Here is a 26,062-nt window from a genome sequence, read left to right as displayed (position 1 = left end):
GGTGGCTCACCTTTCTCTTCTAGCTCTCCTTGTAGGATGAATTCAGATTTCTCCATCTTTCTAATTTCCCCCCTCCTTCCACCTCATCTCAGTCCCAACCCTCGGACTCAGCACCGCCTTCTTGACCTGCAATCTTCTTCCCGACCTCTCCACCCCCACCCCCTCTCCGGCCTATCACCCTCACCTTAACCACCTCCCACCTATCACATTACCATCGCCCCTCCCCCAAGTCCCTTATCTTAGCCTGCTTGGCACACCTCCCTCATTCCTAAAGAAGGGCTTATGCCCGAAACGTCGATTCTCCTGCTCCTTGGATGCTGTCTGACCTGCTGCGCTTTTCCAGCAATACATTTTTCAGCTTATTTACTCTGGAACATAGATGGATGAAGGGAGACCTGTTGGAAGTGTTTAAGATTATGAGGGGCATGGTCAGGATGGATAGAAAGCAGCTATTCCCACAGGTGAAGGGTCAATAACAATGGGGCATAATCTTAAGATGAGAAGTGAGAGGTTTAAAGGGATTTGATGAAAAATGTTTTATCAAAGGATGATGGGAATTTGGGAGGGAGGTTGAGGCGGGAAACCTCACAACCTTCAAAAAGTACGGGGTGAGCATTTGAAGTGTCATTACATTCAAGGCTATGGCTATGGGTCTAGTGCTGGAAGGTTGAGCTTGCATAGACTTAGTTTTTTTGTCAGTGCAGATTTGTTAGGGCAAAGGGCCTCTTCTGTACTGTGTGATTCTATGAATTCTTAAAGTGCATTTATAACTTTTTTAGCCAGGATATGGCAAGGCCCAAAAGTATAGGGATCCTTCTGGACTTTGTTTTAGGGAATGAAGCTGGACAGATAAAAAGAGTACAGTGGGAGAATATGTTTGTGGTAGTAATCATTATTCATGTGATTTAGAATGTTGAGAAAGGGCAAAGAACTTAATGAGGAAAGTTAATTTTACTTAGCTAAAATATGATTTGGCAAAAGTGGTCTAGAATCAGTTAGTTGAAAGTAAGCAACTATAAGAGTAATGGGAGGCCTTCAAGAAAGGGAGAAAATAACTTTGACCTCCATTTTTTGGCTACAAGTGTACATCCAGAAGGTAAAATACTATTTTTGCACGTCTCTCTATCATGATATCCTGTAGGTGCTTCTGACTTGTGTAGCACTTCTTCTTTGGTGATTTTATTTCTCCAAGTGAAGTCCAGGTTCTTAAACAGGCATAGCTGGTGGAATATGTCCAACTTTTGCCTTCCATGCCTCACTGGCATAGATTGCAGTTGATACTATGTGTTCCTTGTGAAATGATTTAAGTGCTACCCTCTCTGAAGGGTTCCATAAAAATGTATGTTATTGCTGTTATATGCTGTCTATGAATGAGTTAAACTGTTTACACAAACCTGAGTTTCTACTGGTATACGGGAAATTTAGGTTATTATGCATTAACTTTTGTCTAAACAACTTTTAAAGTAACTTTCCTTCCATCTGTTGGTTAAGTATACCACATGTATTGATTTTTAGAACTTGGCAAGTTTTTAAAATGGTACTTTAAAGAACTTACTGTTGTATACCTCAAAATCAACTGGATACAAGGAAATTATTATCACATTTTTTCCCTTCCTTTTTAGTTGGAACAGTATATGGACGAGACTTTTATCAAGCAAGCCTTTACTGCAATGGGTGAGCCAACTGTTAATGTGAAAATCATTAGCAACAGAATGACTGGGTAAGAAACAACTATAAAATTGCATTGAATTATTTGGAGCTCAGAGTTCCGGAGGTGTAACATCAGCACAATCACTGTTGATATTTTCATCATCCTTTATTAAAATACGAAATGGATTAAAGTTTATGTGAAGATTGGACAGGCTTGTTTTATTTTCTTTGTTTCAGAAGAGGCTGAGAGGAGACCTAATCAAATTGGATAAACTTAAGGGATGGGGGTCTATATAGCATTAGGGGCATAGATTTTGGTCAAGAGTTTTTATTTCAATAGAGAAACCCTCTATTTAAAGAACTACAAGGTTTCAAAGGCTGCAAGGGATCAAAAGATGGAAACTGGGATTGGCTCTTTATCAGTCAACACGCATATAATATAGGTCAAACTTCTTTGATTATTTTTCCTGTTATGATTTTGTCTGACAACAAGTCCCAATCAATATCTCTAACCTTTTTCTTCTGTCAAGTCTGCAGCAATTTCAAAGCTGATGATGTTCCTGATGTTTGCCCACTCTTATCTCTATTTACGTTACCAGGGAAGAAAAGAACAGGGAAAAGGGTTAAAATCTGCTTTACTCAATTTTCAATGAGGCAGTAGAATGCTGCTGCAGGTTTGGTACTCAGTTAATGGTAATGAGGCAGGACGGGCATTTACAACATATCACTTTGTTTTTCTGAAGTAATACTTGATGAGTGCTCCATTGGTGAAAGCATTGATTGAAGCAGAATTTTAAGATGTTCCTCCATGTACCTGTCCATATACCTGTCAACTGTTTGGCAAGGCCTGTAAATGTGAGGCAGCTAAGATTTTCTGATTGCTGATCTCCATCAGTAGTCAGGCATTGTCTCCCTAAAATCTTGCAAAAGTACTTAAATTTCATACTCCTACACTCAGAATATGACTCTGCTATGGATTAGGCTCTATCTTGGTGGTCTAGAAGTTGGTTAATAACCTCGCCCTGGACAAGAGTGGGACAGTTGGGTTTCCTGCTGCTGTCCAGTGCCAGGAAGGCCTATCCTTTCATTTTCAATGACTGACATGTAGGCCACTAGTTTGCATGGTAAATCTATAGTATCATATGTTTTGTCATTTTTCCTAAGTGTGCTATCTTTAGCAACTGGAGGCTTTGCTAAAACTTTAAATTTAGACGTCAGGGATATGCTGTGCTCTTTGAGCCTTATAATGAATGATTTCACGTTGTTTCTGAAGAAGGAGGTACAATTGTACACATATCCCTTTGCAATTCACTGTAGTTAGTTGAGGTAGAAGAGATGATATGCCTTTTAGGTATGAGATGTTGCACTGATGATAAGTACTAATAGGGAATTATAAATAAACAGATCTGAATTCCTCACTACTGCTCTGTCCCTATTAATAATGAAATATGTCAGTGTATTTTTATGCTTAAATATGGAATATTGTTGGACATTGCTGGACAGTGTGTGCATATGGGTGTCAAATGTATCATGATCATCCTGCCTGGAAACAAAAGCAGAAAATGGTGGAGGCACAGCAGGTCAGAAAGTCTCTGGGGAGAAACAATGTTAATTTTCAAGACCTATATTGGTTTCATTTAAGTGTCCTGTCAACACTCATGAAACATAGCTAATTCACTAAGTTAGTAGCATGTGTATGGCTTCAGCAAAATGGTACACTTACAAAATACTACTTACATATTTAACATGGAAAGACTTTGCTGCATACTGCAATCAAAACTATTGCAAAATATAAAATGAAATCTTTTGCATAGCTTACATAAAATTCAGCTTTGAAGCCTTTTGTGAGTACGATGTGATTGCATTATTCTCTGTGGTCCTGCACATTGGTTTTCTGCACATTGATGTCTGGTTTAATTTCAGAACACTCGCAGGATATTGCTTTGTGGAATTAGCTGACCAAACTGCAGCTGATCGTTGTCTTCATAAACTAAATGGGAAGCCTTTGCCAGGTTCAAATCCGGTAAATCTCTTCACTGAATGGCTGTCATTGTCTCAACTTCAGATGTTTGGATTTATCTACCACTCCAAAACTTAAGCATAAAATCAAGGTTGATCTTTTAAGTGTGGTACTGAGGAAATGCTGCATTGTTGTAAGTGCAGTCTTTCTGATGAGAGGCCTTATCAGTTCTCTTTGGTGTACATAAATATCTGATGATACTATTTCAAAGAAGAGCAAAGATGATCCCTGGCATCCAAGTCAGTATATCCCTTAATCAAAATCACAAACAATTGTTTTGATTCTTACCATGTAATTTATATGAACTCACTGTTTGTAAATTGGCTGCTGCATTTCCCACATTCCAAAAGTCACAAGACTTCAGAATGTCTTAATTGAATGTTAAAATATTTTGTGATTATGAAAAGTAGATAAATGCATGTCTTTCCTTTTACTGTATTTGAAATGGATACTGATAAAATTCTAATTTTCCTTGTTTTATATGTACAGCCCAAAAAATTCAAGTTGAATTATGCAACCTATGGAAAAAAAGCAGATGTAGGGTATGTATTTTTGTCCATTTTGACTTTTTTACCCTCTGTATTCTATTATTTTCCATTTATACAAATTTTTATTGGGTGTAAGAGGAGAATTATTGGAAACAGCACTCTTTCATGAGAAAAATCAATTGTAATAAAGGAATCAAAGTTCTAATTCAAGTAATTATAAAATGACAAAACTGCCAAATTTGAAAACACTTAAAACACTCAATTATAAACTAGTCTGTACGCTTTATAAACTGCAGACTAGAAATTTATAGAACTAATTTATTATTTTCATTTTGCAAACTGATGCTGTAAAAATAATGCTATAAAAATTGATGCTCTATAAAAACTAAAAACTGATGCTATATATCACACAATATATTATGTACTACTGCACATAATGCAATTATTTAAAACGTTTTCTGTGGTGGAATAGAACATGCTTGTTCAGTTTTTTGACTGTCAGTGACACTGGGATTGTGATTCCATCTAAGCATTCTATTTGTACGGGAGTGGAATGAAAACTAAATCAGTCTCATATAAGTCTTATAAATTAAGGATGTGTTTTATACAGGTAGAGGCACTGACTGGATAGTTACTCGTTCACATAAAGAGATACTTGGGTTGTTTGGCCTGACTTACTGCTTCCTGTGATTGCATCCAATACAGGGCCTCCCTGGAGAGGGGGGGTGTCCACTGATACACTTGACGCCTACCATAACTGATAGACACTGGGGTAGTGAGGCTGGCGTGCATCATTGACACCAGGAATTATGGTTTGATTAAATCTTAAAACTTTATGTAAACACTTTTGTTTTCATCACATTGGATTTTATTGCTATTTCACGCAGGGCACTTAATTGATTTATTGGTGCCAAAGAGAGGTTTAAAGAGATTTATCTCTGATGGGCACAGTGGGTTGCAGAGTTTGAAGATATACATTTGTAATATCTTAGTTTGTGAATAAATCTGAAACTGAGTTTAAAAAATTGACTTTTGATCTCATTCTTTTCCAGCATAAGACATTTAACACAAAACAGATCCTTCACATACTTTGTTGAAAGCATTTTCAACTGCACAGCAGTTGAAGTCTTCAAATCATGTTTCATTCTCAAGAATATGTGTTATGGAAAATTCTTGCAGGCTCCATTCCAAATAAACTTTTGTTTATAACTAACGAAAATCCTTGAAATATACATGCAAGGCAGGAATTGTGCAGAGGGAATCAGATTTAGGTTTTGATGGTCTAGAACCATCGAGTTGTGGCAGAACACATGAAATCCATTCATACTTTTGTGCCTGTGCTGCCTCCTGGAATGAGCAATTCACCCGCCTTTTCCTCATTACCTTGAAAATTTTGCTTTTCAGATAATTGTCCGATTCCCTTTTGAAAGTCTCAACTCCACTCTACCATACAATATCAAACCTTAATCACTCACTGCATGATTTTTTTTCCCTTATATCACTATTACTTCTTTTGTCAGTACTCTTAAATCTTGATTCTTGCTCCTTCTACCTGTGGGAACAGTTTTCTCCCTAAACTAATCTGTGCTGATCCCTCATGATTTTGAATATCTCTGTCAAATCTTTTAAATTCTCATCTCCAAGGAGAAGATTTGCATTTGTTAAGTAACTATCAATTTTGTCCTGAGCTATCATTTCTAAAAACTTCCCCATCGGAAGTTAAATTACTTGATTTGTAGTAACTGGGCTCATCTTTTTTGAATAACGTCATAATATTTAAAATTCTCCACTTTTCTGGCATCATCTCTGAGTCTAAGGAAGATTGGAAAATTGTGGCCAGTTCCCTTCCAATTTCCATTCACAATTCCATCAGTATCCTTGGATCCTACTCATCCGGTCCTGGTCCTTTATCAACATTAAGCACAGCCTATCTAAAACTGATTCCAAATCAATTTTTAACCCTTCAAGTGATGAACTACCTCCTCTTTCAACATGATCTATGCAGCAGCATCTTCGAAAAATGAAAGCAAAGTATTCATTTCATTCCTTCACCATGTCCCTTGCATCCATGTGTAAGTTCCCATTGTGGTCCACTAACTCTTCCTTCTCACCATCCACTTACTACTTATATGCATATAGAACACATCCAGGTTCCCTGTTGTGTTAGCTGCCAGTCTATTTGCATATGTTGTTTTTCTTTTATTCTCAATTTCCCTCTGTACCTTCTATATTTAACTTAGTTCTCAATTATTTGATCCATCTGGCAACTGTCTGTAGGATCACTTCTTCTGTTTTATCTTTATCTCTATCTCTTTCATGATCCGGTGAGCTCTGGATTTGTTTGCCTAATTTTTCTCCTTTATGTGAATATACCTTAAGTCTACTTAAACTATACCTTTTAGAGGGTATCAGTGTTCAGTTATAGTTTTGCATGTTACTCTTTGATGTCTATTTATCTGGGCCACATTCATTCTTTTCCCATTAAAGTTGGCTTTCCCCGAGTGAATTTTTCTTATTCCAGATAGTCCTTTACTCTTTTCCATAGCCAACCTAAATCTTATGGTCACTAATCCTAAATCCTAAACCTTGGCTGTTCACCCTGTCCATGCCCCTCATGATTTTATAAACATAAGGCTTATAAAATAGCATAACCTGTCAGCTTCCGACACACAAGAAAATAGCCCCAGCCTATTCAACCTCTCCCTATAGCTCAACCCTCCAACCCTTGTAACTTCCTTGTTAATCTTTTCTCAAACCTTTAAAATTTAACACTATCCTTCCTGTAGCAGAATTTAATGGAGTATTCGGAAAGTGGCTTAACCAATGACTCCTGACCTCCAACTCCTATACTCAATGCTCTGATTAATAAAGGCAAGCGTACCAAATGCCTTCACTACCCTAGCTCCATGCAACTCCACTTTCAAGGGACTATGAACCCGCATTCCAAGGTCTCTTTGTTCAGCAACACTCTCCAAGGCCTTAGCATTAAGTGTATAAGCCCTGCACTGATTTGCCTTTCCAAAATGCCGCAGCTCACATTAATCTAAATTAAACTGGATCTGCCACCCCTCAGCCCATTGGTCCTTCCGATCAAGATGAATACTTCTGCTTAGGGCAGGAGAGACCTCGAGATATCCACACCATGGCTTAAACTTTGCTTTGTTCACTACTAATAGTTTTCTAAAGGTAAAAAAACAGAAAACAAATAACGTAGAGGTTAGAAGAATGAGAAGAGATATAATCTAATGGAATTGAGTTGATCCTGAAAGGAGAGCAGTCTTGATTGTATCGAGTGCAGAGCAGGCTCACGGGGCTGAATTGCATACTCCTAGTTGTTCTGATCAAGGTTTTATATGCATATCAGTTTGAACCTTTGCAGACAACATGAGCATATTACTGTATTTTGTCAAATGTGCTTTTTGTTGGACTTTATAGAAATGCTTCCAATGTCTATTATCCTTAAGTTAGAATACAGAAGGTAGTGCTTCCGTTGCATTTGGCTCCAACTACATTTTCATGCAATACGTCTTGTTCAACAGCCAGGAATATTCCATATTTGTGGGCGATCTCTCTCCTGAAGTTGATGATTTTCACCTCTATGATTACTTTGTGAAAAAATATCCATCTTGTAGAGGTGGAAAAGTGGTGACAGACACATCTGGAAACTCAAGGTATTATAACTGTTTTGTGTCAATGCTTCGAGCTTATACTTCTACAGACACCTTAGAGAAAGACTTCTCAGCAAACTGCAGTTATCAATGTAATTTGTATGTCTTTGTTTTAAGAAATGTGAAATTTAGTTATAACTTATGTTAAATGGCCACTTAATGATCACTGTTATGCAACAGCCCTTTTTTTTAATAAACCACAGTGGCTAATGAAAAACATGCCATACATTGAATAAGAACGTTCTTTCTGTCCCAGCTAGGATTAACAAGGATCCCAAATACTTGGACTGATGGTACCTCAGATGTAAAGTAATAACTCTAATATTATGTGGTTCAAACCATTTACAATCTGTTGATTCAAGCCAGTTCATTCCATAAGATGGCTGCAATGTAAACAGTTATCTGTTCTTCTTTTGCTAGAGGTTTTGGGTTTGTCAGGTTTTCTGATGAAGCAGAACAGAAAAAAGCTTTGGAAGAATGTCAGAACAGCAAAGGATTAGGAGGAAAGCCGATCCGAATAAGCATAGCAGTACCTAAAAGGTAAGCTGTACCATCCTGCTATGGGAAGTGGAATAACAAAGTCTCAGGATTTGAAGGAGGAACTAACCAGATTTCAGTCAATAAATGGGATTCAGATTATTAGGAATGCAGCTGTGTCATGGACAACCAGAATAATCTTGAACCTAAACTGATTGGCAGAAACCAACTCCAATTAAACTTTTCAATGAGAAATCTTATCATATCCTTTCACGCAGGTCACAGAAATGAAAGAGCATTAAACTGAAAATTTCACTAGGGGAAGAAAAGCACAACAAGAAGCTGTAGAACTAAAAATGTAACTGATCTCTTGTAACAGGACTCCCAGACAGGGAGAGAAATACAGTTTCCTAGGCAAATCTCAAAAGTGTAGAAATAGTAGGATAATAATTGTAAGGGATTTCAGCTTTCCCAATATTTACTGGGGTGGACAAAGCGTGAACGGCAGGGGGTTAGAATTCTTAAAATGTGTCCAGAAGAGTTTCTTTTTAAGCCATCATATAAAAAGAGAGAATGATGCTGGCCTAATTTTAGGGAACAAAGATGGCATTGGTAAATCAGTCAGTGGAAAGCACAGCAGTGATGAAGACCAACATTCAGAAAGACTTAGTCATTGTTGATAAAGCCAAGGATAAAGTTGGGTCAGAAATAAAGGTTCTGAAGGCTGATTTCAACATGATAAGGCTGGATCTGACCAAAGTGCACTGGGAGCAGCTACCTGCAGGAAAATCCACATCCAAGCAATCAATCAAAAGGATGATATAGTGAGGGTATAGCACCAGAACGTTTCTATGAAGGTGAAGGGTAGGCCTAATAAATACAGAGTACTCTGGATATCAATGGCATATGTGGTATTGGATAAGGTAAAAACGGAAGCTTACAGCAGAGAGCGAGTGCTCAAAACAGGATGCCTTTGAGTATAGTGAGTGCAGCCAGTTACTTAAAAAAGAAATGGAAAAAGAGGATACGAAAAAATACTGATGGATAATGTTAAAGAAAGTCCAAAGACATTTTATAAGTGTAATATAAAACACTAGGGACAAAGTAGGGCACATTAGGACCCAAGTTGGCAATCTATATATGGTTTTAGGAGGTGTTAGAACCATGGAACCACAGAAATGCTTGGCCCTCTTCTGTACTCTTGCAGCTCATTTTGTCCCAGGCCAACTTGAGACACAGATGCTGTTTCTAATTCACTTTTCTGTCCATAGACCATAGTCCTGCAGCTGACAGCATTTAAGGTGCAGATTCAGGTACTTTTGACAAGAGTTTTCACAACACAAGAGTCAGCAGTAGATATATTTATCATTTTTACCATATATAATTAATACAATAAAAGCGAGACACCATTCCTCCTGGTCCAAGGTGCTACATGGACAGCACAAACTACACAATCCTACAAATGGTGGCATGAAGTCCAAAACATGCAAGACAGCACAGTGATTCCTGATACGTCAAGACAATAGGCAGATTACAATGTAATAAAAGAATGATAATTAATAAAACATTGTTTCTAGCAGCAATTCCGAAGTCATGCAAAGAGTTTCAGATGGAATAGAGTCTGAATGTACAGTGTTAAGGAGCCGGATGGCCCGGGAGAAGAAACTGTTGCACAGTCTGGCCGTAAGAGACAGAATGCTCCAGTATCTTCTGCCAGATGGCAGGAGGGAAAAGAATTTGAGTGAGGGGTGTGTGGGGTCTTCCACAATGCTCATAACCTTTCAGATGCAATGTGTTGTGTTAATGTATGTAATGGAGGAAGGACAGACCCCAATGATCCTCTCAGCAGTCCTCACTATCCATTGTAGGATCTTACGATCTGAGACGGTGCAATTCACGAACCAAGCAGTGATGGCAGCAGCTCAGGTTACTGTCAATGAACCCTCTGTGGAATGTGGTGAGGATGGGCAGAAAGTAGATACGCTGCTGCGCTTTTTTGGCTATGCAGCTGGTGTTGAGGGACCAGGTGAGATTCTATGCCAATATGCATGCATTGAATTCCAGATCCTCACCACGGTGTACATAGAAAAAGTTTTCATCAAATCCCCTCTAATCCCTCTGCCACTTAAATCTTGTTATTTTGAACTGTCTGAGCAATAGGTCGTTCCTGGAATGTGGTAACCTGAACTGCACACAGTACTCCAGTTGTGGCTTCGACAGCGTCTTATACAGTTTCAAAGTCAGAAATCACCTGACGAAGGAGTAGCGCTCCAAAAGTTTGTGATTTTAAATAAACTTGTTGGACTGTAACCTAGTGTTGTCTCACTTCTGACTTTGTGTACCCCTGTCCAACAGTGGCATCTCCTCATCATTATACAGATTCATCATAATATCCCTATTATTGTATTCCTAAACCTCTGCCAATGAAGGAGAGCATTCTGCTTCTCCTTCTTTACCTATTCTGCTACACTTAGGGACCTGTGCACTTGCACACCAAGATTAGATTAGATTACTTACAGATTACTTACAGTGTGGAAACAGGCCCTTCGGCCCAACAAGTCCACACCGACCCGCCGAAGCGCAACCCACCCATACCCCTACATTTACCCCTTTAACCTAACACTACGGGCAATTTAGCATGGCCAATTCACCTGACCCGCACATTTTTGGATTGTGGGAGGAAACCGGAGCACCCGGAGGAAACCCACGCAGACACGGGGAGAACGTGCAAACTCCACACAGTCAGTCGCCTGAGTCGGGAATTGAACCCGGGTCTCTGGCGCTGTGAGGCAGCAGTGCTAACCACTGTGCCACCGTGCCGCCCACAAAGATCTTTCACTTCATCTACCCATCTTCATATATGTCAAAAAGTGTGCCCTGGAAAAGCACAGCAGGTTTGACAGCATGTGAGGAGCAGGAGAGTTGATGTTTCGATCTTCTGCCTACCATCAGGAATGTGGAGAGGGAAGGGGGCTGAGACATAAAAAAAATTTTATATATTCCATTTTACTGTTTGACTTCCCGGAATGCATTACCTCATTGAATTGAACTGCATCTGTCTCTTTCTTACCCACTCCACCAACTCCTCTATATCATTTGGCACCTACAGCTATCCTCTACATGGCTAATTTTTGTGTTGTCTGCTAATTTCCCAATTGTGCTCCCCAAGGTCAAGCCCAAATCATTAACATGTAAAGCAAATAGCATGGATTTCAACATCAAGGCTTGTGGAACACCACTTGAAACAGCTTTATATCCTGTTTTTTCCCTTTTTTCATGTTCATAAACCAATTTTGGATCCAATTCAACACATTATCCTGTATCCATGTGCTTTTACATTTTTGACCGGACTGCCATGTGGGGCCTTAAATTAGCATTGAGAGGGAGGAAGGATTATTCGTCTTAGTGGGCTTGAAGGAGTGGGCCCAGAAGAGATGTGTTCCAGACTGCTGTGCAGTTACTCTGAGTTTAATTTTCAAATACTCTTTGGCCACAGAAAGAGTGCCAGAGGACTGCAGGACAGTGGTATTTATTATTCAAAAAGAGAGGCAGGGATAAACCAGGAAACTGTAGGCCAGTGAGTCTAACATCTGGGAAATTATTGGAAAAAGTTCTGAAAGACAGAATTAATCTCCATATGAAAAGACAAAGAATGATCGAGGATAATCCCATTGCTTTATCAGTAGGAGATTGCGTCTAACAAAGTTGGTTGAATTTTATTTGAATAAGTGGCTAGATGTGTGAGATGAGTGCAGTACAGTTGATGTGGTCCACGTGAATTTCAGTGTGTCTCATGGCAGCCTGGTTAAGAAGCTAAAAGCCAATGGATTCCAGGGAAGTTTGGCAAATTGGATCCGAAGTTGGCTTACTGGTAGAAGCAGCAGGTGAGAGTGGAAGGATATTTTTTCTCTGGCAGCCTGTATCCATAGAACATAGAACATAGAACATAGAACAATACAGCACAGAACAGGCCCTTCGGCCCACGATGTTGTGCCGAACTTCTAACCTAGATTAAGTACCCATCCATGTACCTATCCAAATGCCGCTTAAAGGTCACTAATGATTCCGACTCTACCACTCCCACGGGCAGCGCACTCCATGCCCCCACCACTCTCTGGGTAAAGAACCCACCCCTGACATCTCCCCTATACCTTCCACCCTTCACCTTAAATTTATGTCCCCTTGTAACACTCTGTTGTACCCGGGGAAAAAGTTTCTGACTGTCTACTCTCGTTCGTAAATACTGAAGAGAAGTACTTGTTCAAGACCTCTCCTATCTCTTCCGACTCAATACACAGTCTCCCACTACTGTCCTTGATCGGACCTACCCTCGTTCTCGTCAGGATTCCTGAAGAAGGGCTTATGCCCGAAACGTCGATTCTCCTGTTCCCTGGATGCTGCCTGACCTGCTGCGCTTTTCCAGCAACACATTTCCAGCTCTGTATCCAGTGGTGTACCATGTTTGATGCTGGGTCTCTTGCTGTTGTCTATGTTGTTGTGTATATTCATGCTCTAGACATGAATGTAAGGAGGCATGATCAGTAAATTTGCAGGCGACATGAAAATTGATAGTGTAGTAAAAATAGCAAAGAGGAATGCCTTGGACTATAGGTCAGTACAGACTGGCTGGTCAAATAGACTGAACATAGCAAGTTGAATTTAGTCCTAAAAAAAGTATGATAACGCATTTTGAAAGAATTATTGAGAGGAGAGAGTACATGTTGAATGGTAGGACCTTATGAAATACAGATGATAAAAGGAATCTTGGTGTGCATGTCCATTGATCCTTGAAAGCAGCAGAAAAGGCAATTTTCAGGATATTCAGGAAAACAGATAGAATTGATGTGGAGGAAGTATTTTTGTGTATTGACAGCCTAGGATGAGAAGGCTTGGTCTGAATCCACACCTTTTCAGAATAAAACTAGGAAATATTTCCACATTTATAAGTTGAGGCTTTTCTGGACATAATAGGGACTTTGGCTGTCAGCAGGAGATCAGTGAAATATGATTGCCTCCTTTGGAGAAAGCACAGTCAGACAATTACAGATCATCTGTAATTGCCTTCCAGAATGAAGATAAAAGTTTGCTGACCAGACCATCAGTTCAGCTGTACAGCTGGGAATGCAGAACCTACTGCTGGAAATCCATCCATAGGAGACACAGACAAGATTGTTGAATGACTCCGACCTGAGGGAAGTAATGGTGAAAGAATTTGATCACAAACTTAGTGGCAGTGGAGGTGAGAAAGTATTGAAATCCCGCCCCCTCCACCAATTAAATGTGTTACCTCCAAACCTGCTAAGGGTCGGCATAAAATATTACCCAAAGGATAGTAGAAGTTGAGAAACTCTTTGTAAATAGTAACTGATGCTAAATCAAGTTTAGGTTTTAAACTTGAGATTGTTAGATTTTTATCCAAATGTGTAAAGGGATACGAGACTAAGGTAAATGAATATTAAGGTTGCAGATTGTCTTGATTTCAACGGGTGGAACAAAGTTGAGATGCAAAATGACCTACTGTTGTTTCAGTGCTTCTACCAACACCAGAATTATGTTCCACCTCAATATTTAACAACATACTCCCATCATCTTCCTCATTCTACCATTCCCATCAAGCCAGGTGACCAATCTTGGTTCATTGAGGAGTGTAAGAAAGCAAATCAAGAACAGAATCTTAAAAGTTCACCTAAAAATGAGCCTAAAAATCAACGTGGTGGAATTACAAAACACATCATGCTTTTAAATAGTAGAAGCAGCTTGCTGTAGATGGAATTGTGATTCCACAACTAAAGGATCAAATAAAAACTCTGCAGTTCTACCATGATGAATGGTCATGGTGAATTAAACAGTGGAAGTACAAAGCTGAAAATGTGTTGCTGGAAAAGCGCAGCAGGTCAGGCAGCATCCAGGGAACAGGAGAATCGACGTTTCGGGCATAAGCCCTTCTTCTTGAAGAAGGGCTTATGCCTGAAACGTCGATTCTCCTGTTCCCTGGATGCTGCCTGACCTGCTGCGCTTTTCCAGCAACACATTTTCAGCTCTGATCTCCAGCATCTGCAGACCTCACTTTCTCCTCGAAGTACAAAGCTCCATGAACATACTCATTTATAGTAATGGCAGAGTCCAGTACAGGAGCAAAAGGACAAGATATATAATTTGCATACTCTTCAGCAGAAGTGCTGATTGGTTGTTCTATTTTGACCTCCTTCTGAGATTTACATCATGGATGTCAATCTTCACTATTTTGATTCTGCCTGGAAGATATTAAGGCCCAGTTGAGGGCACAAAACACAGCAAAGGCCATGGTTCTTACAAACCATTTCATTGAAAGCTGAAGATCTGTTTGTTGGAACTGCTCATACATTTACCGAAGGTGCTCCATTACAATTACAACATTAACTGACAAAATGGAAAATTGCACAGCTATGTTCATCCAGTTAACTTTCTCATTATTGTTGTGGTTCTGTTCGCCGAACTGGGAATTTGTGTTGCAGACGTTTCGTCCCCTGTCTTGGTGACATCCTCAGTGCTTGGGAGCCTCCTGTGAAGCGCTTCTGTGACGTTTCCTCCGGCATTTATAGTGATTTGTATCTGCCGCATCCGGTTGTCAGTTCCAGCTGTCTGCTGCAGTGGCCGGTATATTGGGTCCAGGCCGATGTGCTTATTGATTGAATCTGTGGATGAGTGCCATGCCTCTAGGAATTCTAAGGATAGCTGGTCATGTCGTTTCGTGGCTAGTTGGTGTTCATGGATGCGGATCGTTAGCTGTCTTCCTGTTTGTCCTATGTAGTGTTTTGTGCAGTCTTTGCAAGGGATTTTGTACACTACATTGGTTTTGCTCATGCTGGGTGTCGGTTCCTTCGTCCTGGTGAGTTGTTGTCTGAGAGTGGCTGTTGGTTTGTGTGCTGTTCCTGTGTTCAATGTTTTTTATATTGTTCTAGATATAAAGGCCATTATTCCATTATCTTTTTTGATCATGTCATGACTTTTTAATGAGATATGTATCTAAACTATCAGTCTTCTTTGTACATCCACAGATTGTAGCTTTCTTACCATGCCCTTTTAACTCTGCTTAACCCTTACAATTACTTTAAAATTCATTTGTCAATTCACCTAATCTATCAAAATCTCATTATTTCATTCACAGTACATACAGTATGACTTGTCTTTGTATCATCATCAAATAAGAACATAAGAACTATGTTCTTATTTGATGATGATACAAATCATCATCAGCAGTGCTAACCACTGTGCCACCTTATGTACGGTGGCACAGTGGTTAGCACTGCTGCCTCACAGCGTCAGAGACCCGGGTTCAATTCCCGCCTCAGGCGACTGACTGTGTGGAGTTTGCACGTTCTCCCCGTGTCTGCGTGGGTTTCCTCCGGGTGCTCCGGTTTCCTCCCACCATCCAAAGATGTGCAGGGTCAGGTGAATTGGCCATACTAAATTGCCTGTAGTGTTAGGTAAGGGGTAAATGTAGGGGTATGGGTGGGTTTCGCTTCGGCGGGTCGGTGTGGACTTGTTGGGCCGAAGGGCCTGTTTCCACATTGTAATCTAATCTAATCTAGTCTAAAAACTAGGAGTAGGAATAGGCCATCTGGCACTTGGAGCCTGATCCACCATTTAGTAAAATCATGGCTGATCTTCTTGTGGCCTCAGCTCTACTTATCCACCCTCTCACCATAATCCTTAATTCCTTTCCTGTTCAAAAAATTATCTCCGCTTTAAAAACATTTACTGAGGAAGCCTCAACCACTTCACTGGTCAGGGAATACCATAAATCTGAGTGAAGAAGTTCCCTCTCAATGTTGATATGTGGCTTTATATTGCCAGCAATTCCATGGACTTCAACTTTTGCTAACTTCTTCTTAGGAGGAATTTCACATTTAGATAACATTCATAGACATCCCCTATCCCCAACTTCAGTCGATTCTTCAGTAAGTTCCATGAAGTTTTTTTTAGGTATGACCTAGGTATGTGGGCGGCATGGTGGCACAGTGGTTAGCACTGCTGCCTCACAGCGCCAGAGACCCGGGTTCAATTCCCACCTCAGGCGACTGACTGTGGAGTTTGCATGTTCTCCCCGTGTCTGCGTGGGTTTCCTCCGGGTGCTCTGGTTTCCTCCCACAGTCCAAAGATGTGCGGGTCAGGTGAATTGGCCATGCTAAATTGCCCGTAGTGTTAGGTAAGGGGTATGGGTGGGTTGCGCTTCGGCAGGTCGGTGTGGACTTGTTGGGTCGAAGGGCCTGTTTCCACACTGTAAGTAATCTAATCTAATCTAGCCTTTATAAATCCTTGCTGTATTTGCCAAGGGATATTGAGCAAAGTTAAGTAGGTGGAAAAGAAGGACAAATAAAAGTACATGCATACTCAAAATCTGGAATAAAAATAGAAGTTTTTAAGAGAAATGTTACAGAAATTCAGCAGGTCTGGCAGCAACTTTGGAGAAAGAAGCAGAATTAATATTTCAGGTCTGATCTGACTTCTTCAGAGTCATATCAGATTCAAAACTCCCCACAGATGCTACCAGACTTGCTGGGTTTCTTGAGCACTTTCTGCAATTAAGCTGAGTTTTTCTAGTCTCTCCATATAACTCATAATCTCCAATGGCCTTTTTTAAAAAATGCAATTAAATAGCACAGTGGCCTTGAGGACTGTTCCAGAGGGGTATCCAATACAGAGTCAAGAGTGTGGTGTTGGAAAGGCGCAGGAGAATTCGGCGTTTTAGGCATAAGCCCTTGATCAGGAATCATGAACTTAAACATGGATTCTTCTGCTCCTCAGATGCTGCCTGACCTGCTGTGCTTTTCCAGCACCACACTCTCAACTCGGATTTCCAATACCTGCAGTTCTCACTTTCTATGCGTATCCAAATCAGACAGATGAGAAATTTCATTTCGGCAAGAGTTTTCTTCTTAATGGAATAAATCACTTAATACCAATTTGCAATGAAAGATCAGCAATTTTGTAGATTTTGCAAACCCATTTAAGTGTTTGGAGAATAAAGTATTATAGTTTTAAAAACTTTCCACTTCATAATTCTAGCTACTCTGCGATCGATATAATAACCAGGATTTAGCATTTAACAACAAAGTAAGGATGGTTGTTACTGATCTCGAAGAAAGTTGTCTGCAAATATCTCGCAGGCTGAGGTAGGGATTTTCCCTAATTTAGTTTAAATCTGACATCAAATGTTTGAGGTGCTGCAGCTGTGATGGCAACAGATTGGTAGGCATCCAATCAAATAGAAGTATTCACACGAATTGGGATGCAAAAAGTATTTAATTTCGTTTTATTTCAAATTAGCTTTTTAAACAGTGAAGATCAAGTTCAGACTCATTGTCAGTTTTGGTGGAATAATGATGGTAAATGCTGACTGGCGTCTTTACCAGCACAAAGTCGAAATCAATGTTTCTTATAAATAAAGATTTAATGAGTTACTAATTAAAAAGCAAATATCACCATCTTTATCTTGACCCCAGTATACGTTTAAAAATTAAGTTAACCATTAGTGGCATGAAAGCAATCCTTTCTTCCTTTATAAAGGGGTATAGGGAAAGAGTAAGAATATGACATTGAGATAGAATAGCGGCCAGATATCTAAAGAGATTTCCAAAGATTCACCGTCCACTGAGTGAAGAAACTTTTGTTCAGTATGGCCAATGCTGTATTCTGACACCATGGCCCCTTGTTCTAGACAGGGAAAACATAATCCCTATAAGCAACCATTTTCAGACCTTTCAAAATTTTATGTATTTCAGTGAGGTTCCCCCATCATTCTTTGAAACTCATGAATACAGGCCTAGATAACCCAGGTAAAGCAAAGAACTTCAGATGCTGGAAATCTGAAACAAAAACAAATTGCTGGAAAAACTGGAGATATTTAGAGTATCTGTGAAGGGAAAGAAAATTAATGTTTTAAGTCCAGTGACTCTTTTGGCACTAGTCAATCCAATCTCTCATGCTATAATTCCGCCATCCTAGGAATTAGTCTTGTGAACTTTGCCTGCCCTCGTTCTGTATTAAGTATATCCTTTCTTAGGTTAGGAAACCAAAACTATAGATATAGTCCTCACCATGCCTTCTGCAGCTGCAATAAACTTTCCTGCTCTTGAACTCAAATCTTCTTGCAATAAAGGCCAAAATAACATTAGCATTATTAACTTTGCTGCACATGGATGCTTACTTTCAGTAATTTGTGTACAAAAATGCCCAGATCCCATTGTGCATTAATATTTCTCAATCTATCACTATTTGAATAATAATAAGTAATACACTGCCATTCTATTTTTCCTACTGTACTGGACAACTTTGCACTTCTTTATGCAATACTCCATCTGCCATGTATCTTCCCACTCAATCAAAATTTCTAAATTGCCTTGAAGCTTCTTCACACCCTTCTCACGTTCCACTTATTTTTCTGTCAAAATTGGAAATATTTCATTCAATTCCCTCATCCAAATCATATTGTGAATAGTTTTATAGAAATTGGTTTTCTTAAATTTACAAATTAATGTACGTAACCTTTCATTGGAGGAAAAAGGACCACGACAGCACAATAATTTGATGCCTAAAAATTTAAATAATTTTTTTGATGCAATAAAGTTTGTATTCTTAAGAAAAATGTTTGCAAAATATTTTATCCTGATTTTGATAACCTCTTAATATCCAGGGATCTTCATTAACTTTGGAATTGTGTAAATAGACCTTTTAAACAGTTCTGGCTATTTTGATTAGTTTATTACAACTCCCAAATTAGAAATAATTCACAGGTGTAATTGATAAAAGTGGTTGTCAGTAAATTGATCAAGACTTAATCAAAGATAAGGCTTTACAGCTGATCAGTTTTTTTTCCTATTTAACTAGTGAATCTGTGTCTCATTACTTGGAGAGTTAAGCATGGCTTTTTGTAGTGATCAAGCAGAATATGTAGAAACTGCTCACAATATGTACTGGTACTGGCAAAGGTGAGTTACAAATAGAATAATAAGTGTTGAATTTCAACATTTGAATGTTTGTTCCAAAGGATGTTGCATGCATGTTGTTTCTTTTCCAGATTAATGTTCCTAACTTTATCTTGTTGAAGTACATGACTGAAATCCTAACCTAATTTTTGGAAACTTGTGGTCATATGCTGTAAAATCAATGATTGAAAGGTGAATGTTCCTTTTTGTTACTTCCCTGGATTACAATTGAAGGAGATGAGTTCATTTGGATATAATGTGTAATTTCAGTGTGAAGACCAAGCCAGAATACCAATCAACTGCTACTTACAACTATACACAGTACTATCAGCAATATTACTCTCAATGGGGCTACGATCCCTATGGCAGCTACAGCTATGGGTACCCACAATATAGCAGCACTGAAACACCACCAGTAACCTCTTCCCTGATCACAGAAATGACACAACTGCCTGAGGTAAAGTCCGTGCCTGAGTTTGTACATTCTCCTCTTCTCTCTTTTCTCTGTGTCTCTCTGTGTCTCTCTTTTCTTTCTTTGAATTTTGACATGTATTTATTGTATGTTACTTCATTTCACTGGAAAATGATTTTCAGTTTCAGCAGAATTCCATAATTCCTGATGAAACTGAAGAGGAGCCAGTGGAAGGTAAAAATGATTTTAAAAAAAAATTGTTTTATTTGTATCAACATTACAGGGTCCTCCATGAAGTTGAAAATATTTCTCATTGATAACAACTATGACTTTAAATGTAGGTTATAGGTTGCATTTATTTATAGCTCATGCAATAACTTTTTTTTAAAAAAAAACAAAATCCTAGTATGTGATTTGAGTAAATATGTCATGATGTGGATATAAGTGGTGAATATTATTGTACTTTTTGATTTATGACTGCTAATGCCAGAGCACTAACAGGCACAAAAGGGACAACATGAAAGGTGGAGTATAAATAATCATAGGACATTCCAAACATGTCCATGAAGAAAGTAAGCTAATTTTCCTGTCCGCCATGAATGGGTCACCTTTTTTAATTGGCTAGATGTAATTGGTGGTACACAACAGATGCTACGGGAGTTCTGCAGTTTACAATTTTTATAACTAACTTAGGTGAATGGCAATGATACCAAATGCATCCAATGCTGAAGATACAAAAATGAGTAGGAAAGTAAGTTTGAGGAAGACCTAATGGAAGCAGCAAAGGAATAGGTGAGTGGGCAAAGATCTTTCAAATGGAGTATTAAGTGGTAAAATATAAAATTATTTGCTTTGGCAGGAGAAACATAACAGTGCATACTGTGTAACTGGTGTGCGATTGCAAAGTGGCTGGAGTGTTTGTGTGTGAATCACAAAAGGATACTGTGCAGGAAATTAGGAAAACTAAATGCTTTTGCAAAGGGGAAAAAATCTTCAAGAGATCCTGTTTCAGTTATACTGGATATTAATGAGGCAAAAGTGGAATAGTGTGTGTGGCGTTTAGGAGAATGAGTAGTAAGTTGATTTGAGACCTATTAATTGTGAGGCATCTTGACAGGCATAAGTGTAACACTTAGTAAGCCAGACTAATGTTCTGGTGATGTGGGTTCAACTCCAACCATTCTAAATAGATTGGCGTTCAATTAGAATTTGAATTTCATCAAATCTAAAGTGACTATGTAATGATCTGTTTCCCCAATGTACTTTTAGGGAAGCAAATCTATCCCTACCTGGTCCAGTTCCATGTGGCTCTGCAATCATCACCATGCTGTTGGTCTGGCATCCTAAATTGTGGAAATTTCTTCTAGGTGAATCTAAACTAGGGGTTTTTTTTTTTTTGAGTTCTGAGAATCTTCGAACCTCTCTTCCTCCAAAGTTGAAATAGTATTTTTTGTTAGAGGTAGGTAGATCCTTGATAAGCATATGAATTTTAAAGATTAGTATGTGGCAGTGGCAATGCCAGTGTTAGACTGGGTGGACAAAGTCAAATACCTATATAACCCAGTGTCAGGAGTCCAACAGGTTTATTTGAAACTGAGCATCTGCTCCTTCCTTCAGGCAGTTTGTGAGAGACTACCTGAGGAAGGAGCGTGGGCTTTGAAAGCTTGCAGTTTCAAATAAATCTGGACTATAACCCAGTACCATATGATTTTTTTTTTTAAATCTCTTGAATGGCAAAGCAGACTAATGGTTTATTCCTGCACCAAGTTGCAACTACAAACCAGTTCAGATTGTATGGTACATTTGAAAAGATCCAGCTATCTTCAGTTGTTTCAATGTTCTTTGCTTCATCAAAAGGTCAAATGGCGATGTTTGAATGATGCTGAACATTATGCAATTTAAAGTGACTGAAACAGTCTATGTGCTCAAAAGCAGCAAACCCTGGACAATGTTTGGACCGACTCTTGCACTATACAAGAGTCAGAGCCATATAGCATGGAGACAGGCCCTTGGGCCCAAACTGATCCATTCAACCCAAAATGTCCATCCTTGCTGACCCCTTTTGTGTTTGACCCATATCCTCTAAACCTTTCCTATCTTTGCATTTGTCCAAACACCTTTGAAATGTTAATGTACATGCCTCAACCACTTCTGCTGGCAGCTCATTCCATACATGTACAAATGTCTGTTTTGGGGGTTAAAAAATGCCCCTCAGTTTTTTTTTAATTCTTTCCCCTCTTACCTCTTGTCCTCTCCTCCTCCAACCCTGGGAAAAAGACTGAGTGTATTTGCCAATTGATGTCTTTCATGATTTCTTCCACATCTATAAGATTCTCTTCCCACCTGTCTCCCAGTTTGTCCAACCTTTCCCTAGAACTCAGTCTCTTGAGTCTTTGCAAAATGCAAGACCTTGCCCTCATCTATACTAAACTCCATTTCTCAGCCCATTTCCACAGCTGATCAAGGTTCTGTAATTTCTGATAACCTTCTTCACTGTCCACCATACTACCTGTTTTAGTATCATCTGTAAAATACTAATCATGCCTCATACATTTCTCCTCCAGATCATTGATCTGGATAACAAACAACGATGGACCCAGCACTGACCTCCTGAAGCACACCATCTCAGAAAAACAAATCATTGCCCCTTGCCATCAATGGCATCACCATCACTGAATTTCCCAGTATCAATATCCTGGGGGGCTAACACGTGACCAGAGAATTAATTGGACCAGTCATTTTAAGAACTGTGGTTACAAGAGTAGATCAGATGCGACAAACTCTCAACCACCCCTCTTCCCAAAGCCTGCCCACAAACTCAAAGGTTGAAGTCAAAGGAGTGTAGTTGACTGTAAAGGACTGCAGCTTCAACAATACTTGACACCATCTAGGATGAAGGAGTTCATTTATGTGGTACCAAAACCACTCCGCGTCAGCACCAATCAGTTGCACTAGTGTGTGCTGTTATGACATGAGAGAAACCCCTCTGCTAATTTAAACCAGCCACACACAAAGATTCACCTCGTGCTCTAATCTACTAAAATTAGAGGCAACAAACCAAGCCAGAGGTTAATATTCAAAGTAAAAATTAAATCTTTTTTGAGTCCAACAGAGAATATTAAAGCCAACTATTTACAACTCATTTCTCTTCATCCTATGTTTTACCTCCCACTCTACAATACTAGTTTTTTTTGAATGTCCCAACTTTTAAGATTTACAAAAAAATTCAACTTGCAAAATTAGTCAGCTGTAGATTTTCCTCTCGTCTTTTTGATGTTCTGTGCAAACTTCATAGACATTACCTTTTTTCTGCGAGCTGATCTGGCAGTCTGTACTTGTTGGTGGATTGGCCATGCTCTCCCCAAGTGTTCAAAATGTCTGGTTTTATATTCCAGAACATCGGATCATTTCACTTGGTTTTAATATTATCAAAATACTAAATTCAAATTTGATTGGATTCTGGTACCTTGGGGTATAATTTTAAATTGGCAGAATTTGAATTTGTCTTTGTGTTCCATAGCAACACAGCTGTACTATTGGTTTCAACCAAGTTACATTGATGTTCAGAACACTGCTGTCAGGCAGTCCTTGCCAGCTTTTCAACTCTAAGGTACAGTGCCTCGATCTTCCTAACAGTACTATTACAAGATTTACTGCAGAAATTCACCAAGAGTCCTTAGATGGCACTTTCCAAACTGCAACCATGGTGGCTCAATGGTTAGCATTGCTGTCTCTCAGCGCCAGGGACCCAAGTTTGATTCCAGCATCTGGTGACTGTACAAACCCCACACTGACATTCTCCCCATGTTTGCAAGAGTTTCCTCCCACAATCCAAAACGGTGCAAGTTAGTGATTTGGCCATACGAAATTGCCAATAGTGTTCAGGGATGTATAGATTAGGTGCATTAATCAGGGGTTTGGATGGGAGACTCTGGACTGTCGGTGTGGACTTGTTTACACAATGTAGGAATTCTAAAAACCACTGCTTTCTAGAAGGATGAGAGCAAGCAGATTCTGCTCCAAGCTCCCCACAGCCTGACTTTGACAAATATTGCTGTTTATAGAGTCATAGAGATGTACAGCATGGAAACAGACCCTTGGGTCCAACCCATCCATGCCAACAAGAAATCCCAACCCAATCTAGTCCTACCTGCCAGCACCTGGCCCATATCCCTCTGACCCCTTCCTATTCATATACTCATCAAAATGCTTTTTTAAATGTCGCAGTTGTACCACTCCTCTGGCAGTTCATTCCATATACTTACCACCCTCTGTGTGGAAAAAGTTTCCCCTCTCCCCATAAACCTATGCCTTCAAGTTCTGGATTCCTTGACCCCAGGAAAAAGACTTTGTCTATTTACTCTATATGCCCTTTATGATTTTGTATACCTCTATAAGGTCACCCCTCAACCATCTCCGCTCCAGGGAAAACAGCCCCAGCCTGTTCAGCTTCTCCCTATTGCTCAAATCGTCCAACCCTGGCAGCATCCTTGTAAATCTTTTCTGAACCCTTTCAAGTTTCACAATCTCTTTCCGATAGGAAGGAGACCAGAATTGCATGCAATATTCTAACAGTGGACTAACCAATGTCCTGTACAGCTGCAACATGACCTCCCAACTCCTACACTCAGTACTCTGACCGATTTAAAGGAAAGCATACCAAACGCCGCCTTCACTATCCTATCTACCTGCGACTCCACTTTCAAGGAGCTATGAACCTGTACTCCAAGGTCTCTTTGTTCAGCAACACTCCCTAGACCTTACCATTAAGTGTAGAAGTCCTGCTTGGATAGTGAGGAGGGCCGTTGTCGGCTGCAAAGGGACTTAGATGTGATGCACAGCTGGGCTGAGGAGTGGCAGATGGAGTTCAACCCTGCCAAGTGTGAGGTTGTCCATTTTGGAAGGACAAATAAGAATGCGGAATACAGGGTTAACGATAGGGTTCTTAGTAAGGTGGAGGAGCAGAGGGATCTTGGGGTCTATGTTCATAGATCTCTGAAAGTTGCCACCCAGGTGGAACGGCGAAGGATGAGGGGTGACTTGATAGAGGTTTATAAGGTGATCAGAGGAATAGATAGACAGTCAGAGACTTTTTCCCCGGGTACAACAGAGTGTTACATAAATTTAAGGTGAAGGGTGGAAGGTATAGGAGGGGATGTCAGGGGTAGGCTCTTTACCCAGAGAATGGTGGGGGCATGGAATGCGCTGCCTGCGGGAGAGTGGCAGAGTCCGAATCATTGGCGACCTTTAAGCGGCATTTGGATAGGTACGTGGATGGGTGCTTAAGCTAGGACAAATGTTCAGCACAACATCGTGGGCTGAAGGGCCTGTTCTGTGCTGTATTGTTCTATGTTCTATTAAGATTTGCTTTCCCAAAATGCAGCACCCCTCATTTGTCTGAGTTAAACTCCACCTGCCACTTCTCAGCCCCTTGGCCCATTTGATTAAGATCCTATTGTAATCTGAGGTATCCCTTTTCGCTGTCCACTACACCTCCAATTTTGGTGTCATTTGCAAATTTACTAACTATACCTCTTATGCTCACATCCAAATCATTTATGTAAATGACGAAAAGTTACAGACCAAGCACTGATCCTTGTGGCACTCCACTGGTCACAGGCCTCCAGTCTGAAAAACAACCCTGCACCACTACCCTCTGTCTTCTACCTTTTTTGAGCCAGTTCTATGTCAAAATGGATAGTTCTCTCCATATTCCATGAGATCTAATCTTGCTATGGGGAACTTTGTCATGGGGAACTTTGTCAAATGCCTTACTGAAGTCCATTGGGATCACATCTACACTCTTCCCTCACCAATCCTCTTTGTTACTTCAAAGAATTCAATCAAGTTTGTGAGACATGATGTCCCAAACACAATTGGTCCTTGCCTTTCCACCCTACAACAACTTGCCCACCACCAACATCAGGCTCACTGGTCTATAGTTCCCTGGCTTGTCCTTACCACCTTTCTTAAACAGTGGCACCACGTTCTTAAACTGTCACTGTCGAAATGCTGGAACTCCCTCCATAACAACGTTGCAACTGTATTTACACCAAATAAATTCCAGACTTTCAAGAAATTATGTTTAGAGTTGTTTGTAAAGTGATGAAAATTGAAGAAATACTGGTATCATGTAAATCATTGAGGGTGGAAATCTGTTGAAAGGGGCGCATGAGAAATCGCTCACTGTCTCTTTCCTTCAGTTCAAGCAAAATTCGCAAAGGAACTGTGAAAACTGCTGGTTTCACAGAATCCACATGTAGAGCTAAGTGAGTCAAGATCTTTAAAGACAAATCTAATCTGTCAGTGCCCCAACTATTATATGGTCAAACTTCAAGTTTGATATCAAGAATCCGTAGCTTAGCTAATGGAAATGGAAT

General features: G+C 39.7%; 1 protein-coding gene across 3 annotated transcripts in view; it reads left to right on the top strand.

Annotated features, from left to right (window-relative positions):
* The window catches only part of LOC122540051 (tRNA selenocysteine 1-associated protein 1-like), a 67,320-nt gene that overhangs the window by 24,969 nt on the left and 16,289 nt on the right, over positions 1-26,062 (top strand). Inside the window, exons 2-9 of one of the 3 annotated variants that reach the window (XM_043675386.1) lie at positions 1,623-1,720; positions 3,574-3,673; positions 4,160-4,212; positions 7,698-7,829; positions 8,247-8,366; positions 19,541-19,727; positions 19,865-19,916; positions 20,376-20,418. In XM_043675386.1, the coding sequence (XP_043531321.1) occupies positions 1,623-1,720; positions 3,574-3,673; positions 4,160-4,212; positions 7,698-7,829; positions 8,247-8,366; positions 19,541-19,727; positions 19,865-19,916; positions 20,376-20,389 (756 nt within the window). In that variant the 3' untranslated portion in view covers positions 20,390-20,418. Of the gene's footprint in view, positions 1-1,622; positions 1,721-3,573; positions 3,674-4,159; positions 4,213-7,697; positions 7,830-8,246; positions 8,367-19,540; positions 19,728-19,864; positions 19,917-20,375; positions 20,419-26,062 lie in introns of those variants that run through there. The other 2 variants (XM_043675384.1, XM_043675385.1) reach the window with 2 other exon arrangements.

This window comes from Chiloscyllium plagiosum, chromosome 33 (assembly GCF_004010195.1).
Source record: "Chiloscyllium plagiosum isolate BGI_BamShark_2017 chromosome 33, ASM401019v2, whole genome shotgun sequence".
Classification (NCBI taxonomy): Eukaryota; Metazoa; Chordata; class Chondrichthyes; order Orectolobiformes; family Hemiscylliidae; genus Chiloscyllium; species Chiloscyllium plagiosum.
The sequence above is the reverse complement of the archived record's forward strand: the minus strand, read 5'-3'. Positions and strand labels throughout refer to the sequence as shown.